General features: G+C 38.1%; 1 protein-coding gene across 5 annotated transcripts; it reads left to right on the forward strand.

The window, feature by feature from the left end:
- The first annotated feature begins 3,176 nt into the window (after positions 1-3,176).
- LOC306878661 (alpha-enolase-like) lies at positions 3,177-11,126 on the forward strand. Of its 5 annotated transcripts, XM_079431135.1 has the most exons (13): positions 4,121-4,256; positions 4,704-4,794; positions 5,075-5,163; positions 5,260-5,355; positions 5,998-6,056; positions 6,156-6,225; positions 6,676-6,809; positions 7,098-7,320; positions 7,411-7,608; positions 7,709-7,910; positions 9,892-10,000; positions 10,103-10,161; positions 10,275-10,668. In XM_079431135.1, exons 3-13 carry the CDS (start codon positions 5,079-5,081, stop codon positions 10,339-10,341), a joined length of 1,302 nt encoding a protein of 433 aa, XP_079287261.1. In that variant the 5' UTR covers positions 4,121-4,256; positions 4,704-4,794; positions 5,075-5,078; the 3' UTR covers positions 10,342-10,668. The 5 variants fall into 5 exon arrangements, with proteins under 5 accessions (XP_079287260.1, XP_079287259.1, XP_079287258.1 ...); XM_079431134.1 differs by lacking the exons at positions 4,121-4,256; positions 4,704-4,794 and adding an exon at positions 3,177-3,356; XM_079431133.1 differs by lacking the exon at positions 4,704-4,794 and having other exon boundaries at positions 4,066-4,256; positions 10,275-11,126.
- Positions 11,127-11,512: the final 386 nt, after the last annotated feature.

Raw genomic sequence — 11,512 nt, forward strand, 5'->3', positions numbered from 1 at the left:
AGTTTTTAAATGAAGGGTTTTTTTATGAAGGGAAAACAAAATCCAAACCCACATGGCCCTGTGTGAAAAAGTGTTTGGAACTTTTTGGAAGGTGTGTGTCCCATTACATCTGGCGTAAAAGTAACAGCATTTCAGAAAAAGAACATCATACCAACAGTAAAATATGGTGGTGGTAGTGTGATGGTCTGGGGCTGTTTTGATGCTTCAGGACCTGGAAGACTTGCTGTGATAAATGGGACCATGAATTGGACCATGGGAAATGAGACCATGAAAACAATGTCCGGCCATCTGTTCGTGACCTCAAGCTGAAGCGAACTTGGGTTCTGCAGCAGGACAATGATCCAAAACACACCAGAAAATCCACCTCTGAATGGCTGAAGAAAAACAAAATGAAGACTTTGGAGGGGCCTAGTCAAAGTCCTGACCTGAATCCTATTGAGATGCTGTGGCATGACCTTAAAAAGGCGGTTTATGCTCGAAAACCCTCCAATGTGGCTGAAATACAACAATTCTGCCAAGATGAGTGGGCCAAAATTCCTCCACAGCTCTGTAACAGACTCATTGCAAGTTATCGCAAACGCTTGATTGCAGTTGTTGCTGCTAAGGGTGGCCCAACCAGTTATTAGGTTTAGGGGGCAAGCCCTTTTTCACGCAGGGCCATGTGGGTTTGGATTTTGTTTTCCCTTCACAATAAAAAACTTCATTCAAAAACTGCATGTTGTGTTTACTTGTGTTATCTTTGATTAATATTTAAATTAGTTTGATGATCTGAAACATTAAAGTGTGACAAACATGCAAAAAAATTAAAAATCAGGAAGGGGGCCAACACTTTTTCACACCACTGTATACATGTGTGTGTGTGTGTATGCGTGTTTGTGGAAAAGACACTTCGTCAGCAGACTGTTGACTATAAAAATAAAGATCCACTCCCTGTGCCATCATAAAAGTACTATTAAATTGTGCTTTTAGCATTTAGAGCTATATTTGACAATGAAGTGCTTGTGCTAAAGGTCTGTTCAGAGATCGGTAGCATCAGTTGCAAGGGCTGCTTCAAAAAGAGCAGGTAAAAAAAGGTCAGTTTGCCTCCTTTCTGACCATGAATCCTCCTTTCTGAAATGATTTTTTTAAATGTACAGTATCTCACAGAAGTGAGTACACCCCTCACATTTTTGTAAATATTTTATTTTATCTTTTCATGTGACAACATTGAAGAAATGACGCTTTGCTACAATGTAAAGTAGTGAGTGTACAGCTTGTATAACAGTGTAAATTTGCTGTCCCCTCAAAATACCTCAACACACATCCATTAATGTCTAAACCGCTGGCCACAAACGTGAGTACACCCCTAAGTGAAAATGTCCAAATTGGGCCCAATTAGCCATTTTCTCTCCCGGGGTCATGTGACTCGTTAGTGTTACAAGGTCTCAGATGTGATAGGGGAGAAGGTGTGTTAAATTTGGTGTTATCGCTCTCACTCTCTCATACTGGTCACTGGAAGTTCAACATGGCACCTCATGGCAAAGAACTCTCTGAGGATCTGAAAAAAAGAATTGTTGCTCTACATAAAGATGGCGTAGGCTATAAGAAGATTGCCAAGACCCTGAAACTGAGCTACAGCACGGCGGCCAAGACCATACAGTGGTTTAACAGGACAGGTTCCACTCAGAACAGGCCTCGTCATGGTCGACCAAAGAAGTTGAGTGCACGTGCTCAGCGTCATATCCAGAGGTTGTGTTTGGGAAATAGACCTATGAGTGCTGCCAGCATTGCTGCAGAGGTTGAAGGGGTGGGGGGTCAGCCTGTCAGTGCTCAGACCATACGCCGCAGACTGCATCAAATTGGTCTGCATGGCTGTCGTCCCAGAAGGAAGCCTCATCTAAAGATGATGCACAAGAAAGCCCGCAAACAGTTTGCTGAAGACAAGCAGACTAAGGACATGGATTACTGGAACCATGTCCTGTGGTCTGATGAGACCAAGATAAACTTATTTGGTTCAGATGGTGTCAAGCGTGTGTGGCGGCAACCAGGTGAGGAGTAGTGTGACAAGTGCTGCCGGCACTGGGGAGCTACAGTTCATTGAGGGAACCATGAATGCCAACATGTAGGGCAGTATTCCAACATGATAACGACCCCAAACACACCTCCAAGACGACCACTTCCTTGATAAAGAAGCTGAGGGTAAAGGTGATGGACTGGCCAAGCATTTCTCCAGACCTAAACCCTATTGAGCATCTGTGGGGCATCCTAAAATGGAAGGTGGAGGAGCGCAAGGTCTCAACATCCACCAGCTCCGTGATGTCGTCATGGAGGAGTGGAAGAGGACTCCACTTAGAGATGTACTCACTTTTGTGGCCAGCGGTTTAGACATTAATGGCTGTGTGTTGAGTTATTTTGAGGGGACAGCAAATTTACACTGTTATATAAGCTGTACACTCACTACTTTACATGTAGCAAAGCATCATTTCTTCAGTGTTGTCACATGAAAAGATATATTAAAATATTTACAAAAATGTGAGGGGTGTACTGTGTATATATATATATATATATATATAGTTTGTCTATTTGATGCACATAATTCTTTTAAAAATAAAAATGTACTGTAGATATGGGTTTTTGTGGATTTTGATGCCTATTTGCTGCATGTAATAAATAAAATTATTTAAACTACTTTTGCAGTCAATAATCAAATTTTGGAATATGCATCTGTGTGCACTGAACAAAGGATCTGAGAATTCCAACTCTAGCAGGAGTTTATGCTGGGACACGGGGACTGCATTGTAACCTAGGCAACAGGTCAGTGCCTCACTATATCCACAAACCTGTGTGTGGATTGCTAATGATATCCCTGAGGTCTTATTTGTGAGGCATGAGGATGGAGGAACACGGGGATCAGCTGGCTGTCAGGAGGCCTCCTGAGAAACCTGTACCTGAAAGAAGCAACAAAACATCAACCGTTTCCACAAAACAAACCGTGCATGAGGGAAAATCCGCACCTGTATGAGAAACTGATCTAAACTAACATGGCTTGTTTGAGCATTATAGGAAGAGTAAGTGAAAGAATAATGGAACTGAGGAAGTGTATGTGTGTGAGAGGGCAGGTGGAAAGAGAGCGGGATAAAAAGAGGGAGGGTGAGCGATTACTGGCCCAAGGGAATGAGTTGCCAGGATTCTCCAACACACAAACACTCTATTGTGCCTCTTGTTGTTGCATCACATTCTCCCCACAGAGAAGAATACAGTGGAAGGTTAATCATTTAACAATCTGAGATTTTGAATTTGAGATATTATTTACATTGCTTACAGCAACAGACTGGCCTAGTAGGACTGTGCATCATCCTCTTGCTTTCCTGTGTGTCGTAAGTACAATGGCAAAATATATTGCTTCTATATTGTTTCTACAAAATCTTAGGACCAGAGCTTCAGCTCTGAGCAAGATTTGGAAAACACTGATCATTCTACATTCTTAAAATTCAAATAATTTTAAACTAATTATCAAACCATGGTATATAATCAAATTTATTCTGAAGAATGCAAACGCACTACAACTATATCATATTATTCCCCCCCACTGTGTGGAAAATATTGCTAGATAATCACCGTTTCCTATGAGACAAATGTTTCTTCCTCAAGGGAGCACATGGCTGCTCAGAAAGCCGAAATCTCCATTGAGCTGCATTGAAATTTCAGATCATTTTTATCTTATTATAGACATTTCCACATCTACGTATAATCGATTATACAGCAGTAAACCTATTCATTCTAAATATTTTACCTGTCATATAACTAAAAATAATTTAAAGCAATCGCTATTAAAATACATAAATTTTTTCACGTAATCGTCAACGACTGTGATTGGTCAAAGCCTAGCAGCGTTGAGAAAAGTAACAGCTAACACGTGATAACACCGTCCCCTTCGGTAGTGGTCTAAAAGATTGTTTTTTCTTGAACAAAATCTTATTATCCATTAAATCGTAAATATATAGTGAAGTAGTAAGAAAGAAGAACTACAATAAAAATGTATATCCGACAAATTTCCGGCCGCGAAGCTCCGCCCATTTCCTCACCACATGGTGAAAGACAACTGCCATTCACCTTATCTAGTCTTTTCTATGACTGTGATCTCCCCCTATGGGTAAGTTTTCTCTGAGAGCAAGCACACGCTGAGCTCGTCTAACCAGAGCCGATAGCAGTGAGTGTGAACTTGAGTGAAAGCTTGATTTCTTCATCTTGTCCTTCAATTTTACACTATCGCTGAGGTAAGAAGCATTGTATTATGGACTTTCAAATACCCGCTTAATTTAATCTTCTAGTCAACATTACATTTGATTTATATTGTAATCAGGCTTTTATATTGTAATCACGCACTGTTATTTCGATATTTAGACAGAAAGCATTAAATTCTCATTAAATCTCGAGTGTCTCACTAATAAAATACTCGATGAGAGTCACCATAAATAAGCACGTGACATTGAAGACTGTGATTAGTCCTGCTTTCCATCACGCCCACTCATATTCACACACTGTGATGGGATTAAATATTTGCAGAACAAACTATACTATACTATAAAGAAATCCGATTCCAGGAAGGAAATGAGTTTGAGACATTGGCACTGTACAGTGGAAGAAATAGTGTTGATGTTTGTATTATGTGTAGGCAAAAACTTCTAGACCAGTTTTGTAAACTTTTAGTTTTCTGTTGACAGCATAATAACCAGAGTGTGACAGCTGCTAATCCAATTAGACCTGAGTTTCTCATGATGCCCCAAGGAATAGCATAATCTTCAAAACACTGTGGTATATTTGAAAACTATTAATCAGATATTTGCTTGAAGGAGATGTGGATTTATTCATGCAGATGTTTCCCCTTAATAATGATTAGTCCTAATAACAGGAAAGAGGATTTGACAAAGTGACCCTGTGGGTCAGTAGCATTACTGTAAGGCAGATGGTGTTCTCAGGTTTCCTTGAAATCTCCTTAAGATGTGTGGTTAGATTTGTAGTTTCAGCAGAAGTAGACCCCTTTACTTTATAATCTGATCTTTTTTACTTTTTATTTATTTATTGTTTTTTTAAGGAACATGTCTATCCTAAAGATACATGCCCGTGAGATTTTTGATTCTAGGGGCAACCCCACAGTAGAGGTGGACCTCTACACCGAGAAAGGTGATTCCCCTTCTTTCTTTCCAAATTGAAAACTAAACTAAGAAGGTTTAGTGTACTGACAATACAAGCAGAACTCATCTACTGGTTTTGAAACAGGTCTTTTTCGAGCTGCAGTGCCTAGTGGAGCGTCTACTGGAATCTATGAAGCATTGGAGCTGAGAGACAATGATAAATCACGTTACCTGGGCAAAGGTAACTATGCTTTTTCATGTTTCTGATGAACTGAATGAATCTAGAAATCACATTTCATCTGGTTTTACAGAATTTATTGTTAATTGTTTTGGAAATGGCCAAGGCTTGCTGTGCTAGATTTGTTTACTGAACACAAAGGACTGTTTCTCTTCCCAGCTCTGTTTTTTTCCTATTAGATTGGAAAGGAGGACTTATTAAATGTACTGATTAATAACTGGGTTCAGCCTTGTGTTAACAGGTACCCTAGTAAACTAGTGAGAAAACTATTTTTTTTTTTTTGGTTTGATGGATCTGAATTTGCATGACATATTCAACCCAGTGTCGAATTCTGTGGTGTGAATTATGTATTATGAAAAAAATCTTAAGTGCTTGTGCATGTGATTCAGACCAGTGATTAATGCAAGAATCTGTACTGTGGTATTTCAGTATTATTTAGTGCACAATGTTTGCATGGAATAAATCAGATTGTTTATGGCTCTCGCTTGGCTGACATTACAAATGAGAAAAATCTGACAGTCTATAGCTTTGTGGCATAAACAAAGCAAGGGAATGTAGAGATGTGCATGTGTCTAATTGCAGCAGCAATGTGCTTATACCTGTAGTATATTGCTCATATCTTCCTTATTTTTCTGTGTAATGTAGGTGTATCAAAGGCTGTTGAGCATGTGAACCAAACTATTGCACCTGCCCTGATCACCCAGGTGAGTATTTTATAATTTTATTCTGAAACAAAAGAAAATAGTAACTGTAAGTTTGTTGGGTTGTTAGTTATTTTTTGCCTGTCTCTCTCTGTCACATAGGGAATTCCTGTTGTTGAGCAAGAAAAGATTGACCAGTTCATGTTGGAACTGGACGGAACTGATAACAAGTGTAAATCATAATATTTATGTTTATGCATTTAACAAATAGGAAGGTGGTTGTCTTTTGCATTAAAATAGTTTCTGCTTAACGGTTGTTCTCCTTTAAGTTACTTACACCCAATTACCCAGTTAAATTACCCTACAGTTCAAAAGTGTATGTCCAGTGAGATGTTTTTAAAGAAATCAATACTTTTATTCAGCAAGGATGCATTAAACTGATCAAAAGTGACAGTAATGTTTTTAATGTTACTAGAAATTTCTATTTAAAATAAAGGCCTTGCTTTTTCTTTTCTTTTTTATATTTCACAAGATTGCTGTTTTTACTGTATTTTTAATCAAATAAATGCAGCCTTGGTGAGCATATAAAAGTGATTAGTTTTTCATATTTAAAGTATTGCTAATATGAGGTTTTGTGTCTAGTCATAGTCCTTTAATTCCTGTTTCTGTTTCGAAATATCAGCTAAATTTGGTGCCAATGCTATCCTGGGTGTGTCCCTGGCTGTGTGTAAGGCAGGAGCCGCAGAGAAAGGTGTTCCTCTGTATCGTCACATTGCTGACCTTGCTGGAAACCCTGAGGTCATTCTGCCTGTGCCGGTGAGAAATATAAAAGTCTTGTATTTGAAATTGTACAATACGGAAGTGTCATGCGACTGAAAATATTAAAAGATCATTAAGTAGATTGTCATTTTATTTTAAAAGGGTATTTAAGTGCAGACCAGCTTTGTCCTCATGAATAATTTCAGATTTTACAAGTAGCTTAAGCCATACAGACCGTTTTCCTATTTGTTTCTTTTGTTATTTAAATCTTAATAAAAGTATGGAAGCAAATTATGGGATAAAATATTATCCTCCCATTGAATTTTGCTTATTGTTTTCCCAAAGGCCTTCAATGTGATCAATGGTGGCTCACATGCCGGCAATAAGTTGGCTATGCAGGAATTCATGATTCTGCCCGTCGGGGCCAGTAGCTTTAAGGAAGCCATGCGCATTGGTGCAGAGGTGTACCACAATCTGAAGAATGTTATTAAGGAGAAATATGGCAAGGATGCCACCAATGTTGGGGATGAGGGAGGATTCGCACCAAACATCCTGGAGAACCAAGAAGGTATCTGAAACAACAAATCGCACTGTTTGAGACTATACAGCTGAAATAGCTTACAGCTTTTTGTTGCTCTTTTCTGTATGCTTATAATAGCACTAGAGCTGCTAAAGAGTGCCATCAGTAAAGCTGGATACACAGATGAGATTGTGATTGGCATGGATGTGGCGGCATCCGAATTCTATCGTGACGGAAAGTACGACTTGGACTTCAAGTCTCCTGATGACCCGGCTAGATACATCAGCCCTGATGAGCTTGCTGACCTTTACAAAAGTTTCATTCAGGATTATCCAGGTATTCATCAGTCATTTGCTTCCTTATTTAATTACATTACCAATTTTTTTTCTTTGAGCTTAGACACAGAGATGTGACTTTGTTTTTATCATTACTCTAGTGGTCTCCGTTGAGGACCCCTTTGATCAAGATGATTGGGAGGCCTGGACAAATTTTACCAACAGCACGGATATACAGGTGGTGGGAGATGACCTTACTGTCACCAACCCCAAACGCATTGCTGACGCAGTGGAGAAGAAGGCTTGCAACTGCCTGTTGCTCAAAGTCAACCAGATTGGAAGTGTTACCGAATCCCTGCAGGCGTGAGTTCAAAACCCTGATCCTGCATTTGTACAATGATGCCACATTACCATATACTGATACCACTTATAAATTTAGTGTATAGCTTTTTCATGAAATTGCCAAAATCTTAACACTTTGTCCATACATTTTCCATAATTTCAGTGTGGACTTTCTAATCCTTATGGAAGGATTTTAATTAATATTAACATTAATTACCTCATCTGCTTTATCACTCTCGCATAAAGCGAGTCGCGCATGTAACCTGCCAAAACCCAAATGGAATTGCAAATCCTTTAACATTAGAATTTCCGATGTCTACACGGAAACCTGTCAATCATTGTCAGGGGTGGGACTATACTATGGGGAGTGTTTGTATTGGGAGGTGACGTCACTCACAGATGATCATGTCGATTGCTTTGAACAATGGAGGTAATCGGTAAAGGCTCCGCTAAAGGCAGCTGCCATTCAGTTCCTGCCTGTGTGAACAAACAGACAGTGCAACCTTCTTGGCACCTTACACAATAAAGAATTCTGTCTTTTTTACCCCAAATGCAGCAATTTTGCTAACAGCGGCAGCCATAACGGTACAAACAATAGGTCAATATTCACTATTAACCAAACACTTTCACCTGTCTCTACATCTCTGTTTACACTCTGATTGATGCAAGTGAGTAAACAGACAGTGCAATTCTACACTTATTACTGTATATTTGTGACCCTGGACCACAAAACCAGTCTTAAGTCGCTGGGGTATATTTGTAGTAATAGCCAAAAATACATTGCATGGGTCAAAATTATACATTTTTCTTTTATGCCAAAAATCATTAGGATATTAAGTAAAGATCATGTTCCATGAAGATATTTAGTGAATTTCCTACCATAAATATATCAAAGCTTAATTTTTGATCAGTAATATGCATTGCTAAGAACTTCGTTTAGACAACTTTAAAGATGATTTTCTCAGTATTATGACTTTTTTTGCACCCTCAGATTCCAGATTTTCAAATAGTAATATCTCGGCCAAATATTGTCCTATCCTAACAAACCATACTTCAATGGAAACTTATTTATTCAGCTTTCAGATTATGTAGAAACCTCAATTTCGAAAAATTGACACTTACTGTATGACTGGTTTTGTGGTCCAGGGTCACATTTTCTTCCTCTCTTTTAATCCGTAATAGAGATTGCATCGCGCCTGCTTCAAGGTCTTTTACTGTTTGCACTCCGATTGATGCACGAAAGCAATCAGACAAAATCAGCAAATCTATATGTATTTACCTATATGCCACCTATATCTTATTCCTATCTTACAATAGAGCCCCTGCCTTAAGATCTCTGTTTTCATTCCGATTGATGCATGTGACAAAACAGAACATGCTCCTTCTCTGCACACTCCATAATGGATTAAAGCGGTTGAATAAAATATAAGGTACGATGGAAAATGAGCAAATACGTATAGATTTGCACTGTCTGTTTGCGTATGTGCATCAATCGGAGTGCAAACAGTAAAAGATCTTGAGGCAGGCGCAACGCACGCTCCTTAACGGATTAAAAGTGAGGGATATAATATAATATAAAATAAAGCATTCGATTAATGGTGAATATTGACCTCCATACCTCCATTGTTCAAAGCATTCGGCACAATCGTCTGTGAGTGATGTCACCTCCCAATACAATATAGTCCTGCCCCTGACACTGATTGACAGCTTTTGTTCAAGGCATCGGAAATTCCAATGCAAAAGGAATTGCTATTCCATTTGAGTTATGGCAGGTTACTTGTGTGATGCAGAGATAGTGATAAAATAGATGTGGTAATTAATATCACTATTTAGATATGACAGGCTCATAACTCGTAAGACATGGGAAATACAGTTGCAAATGGACTTATGGAAAACTCAATTGAAAATACAATTTGCAAGTCCTTTTGAAAATTGTCTGGAATATCCTTCCATAAATCCCAGTGAAAATCAGTGTGAGCTATTTGTAACATCCCCCCCACAGGTGTAAGATGGCTCAGTCCAATGGCTGGGGTGTGATGGTGAGTCATCGCTCTGGGGAAACAGAGGACACGTTCATTGCTGACCTGGTTGTGGGACTTTGCACTGGACAGGTGCTGAATAAGCTTTAGATTGATCATAAAATTTAGGAATTTAATTTTAAGGTTACCTCTTCATGTTCAGGTAATTAACTCTTTATTTTTCCTCTTATTCAGATTAAAACAGGAGCCCCATGCCGTTCAGAGCGTCTGGCCAAATACAACCAGATCCTCAGGTAAGCTTACAGATAATTCTGTTAGAATAAAAATATTTTTTTCTAAATTTATAGGCATACATAAGCATATGTTTCACTTTTTACGCATACCTGCTTGTTTTCTTCATGCACAGAATTGAAGAGGAACTGGGGGATAAAGCTCAGTTTGCTGGGAAGAACTTCAGAAATCCACTGAACTGAAACCACAGTAGTACAATTAGAATTACTTACCCTTCCACAGTAAACATACTAATAGTTCAGTTCGAGATGTGGCAATACAACAGAATGCAGTATGTGTTATAACTAAAGATTGGGTGGTTACATATCATCACAGATACAGAAACAAGCGTCATAAACTTTGTGATGGTGTCCATTTGGATCAGTGTTACATGTACTTGTGTGATGATAATTGTATTGAAAAAAAAAAGAGCAAACAGTATTTTCCTGTAAATGCTGCATAGCAGATTCCTGAGGTCTGTGCTTGTGATAGTGGATACTGTTTAAATAAAAACATTACCTCAACTAATGAAAAGCCTTTGTATAACATCATAATGGAAATAGTCTCCAGTTTCCCTGTTTCTGACAGGTTTGAGCATGTCTTGTGCAGACGGAAATACCAATCTTTTATTTCATAAAAAAAAATATTTTTTTTTACCACAACACTGATGAATGCTTGATTTTGATTGGTTGATAGTTTTCTAAAGTTGCATGGCTATAAATAATTCCAGATCATGACAGCATTACTTTTCAATATCACTTCTACAAAGTTTTAGGCGATTTAAAATCTAAATCTAGTCTGCTAAATGACATAAAGTAAAGAGTGTAAAGACCATCGACTCCACCGGGCTAGGACACCGGCAAAGGATATAAGAATATTTACTTTTATTTATTTTTTTCCTTTATATGTTTACTATTGAAATGTTGTTATTGTTGTATGCATTTGTCAATTTTATTTAATTTCTGTATTGTCATAAATGGGTGTGTATAGAGTATTTACAGAGTGTTAACTTTTAGTTTTAGTTACTTTTTCTTATTTGTAAGTCGCTTTGGATAAAAGCGTCTGCTAAATGACTAAAACTAAGTAAAGTAAGTAAAATGGTACAAAACTAGTGGTAAAATAATGCTTTTGAATGAGTTAAAAAAAGAGGTAATAATGATCCACATATTAATAAAACAATTATTATTGTTATTAATATTATTTAATAACAATTCACCGGCTCTCTTGTTAACAGTAAAGCTGTAGAGATGTATGAAGACATCTAAGCAGACAGGGCTGAAATGAAAGCCTAATTCCACTGAGCCGAAATAAATCCACCGTCTCCACAGAGCAGTCCTTTAAATCTACACGCACTGTATTTATATCCTACATCAA

The sequence above is a fragment of the Barbus barbus genome (assembly GCF_936440315.1).
Source record: "Barbus barbus genome assembly, chromosome: 13".
NCBI lineage: Eukaryota > Metazoa > Chordata > Actinopteri > Cypriniformes > Cyprinidae > Barbus > Barbus barbus.

Bases quoted from the DNA above. Each gene is read 5' to 3' on its own strand.
- LOC306878661 (XM_079431132.1), top strand. From the start codon at position 4,110: ATGACTGTGATCTCCCCCTATGG. The intron at 7,321-7,410 runs GTATCTGAAACA...TGCTTATAATAG, and splicing joins CATCCTGGAGAACCAAGAAG to CACTAGAGCTGCTAAAGAGT. The intron at 10,001-10,102 runs GTGCTGAATAAG...CCTCTTATTCAG, and splicing joins TGGGACTTTGCACTGGACAG to ATTAAAACAGGAGCCCCATG.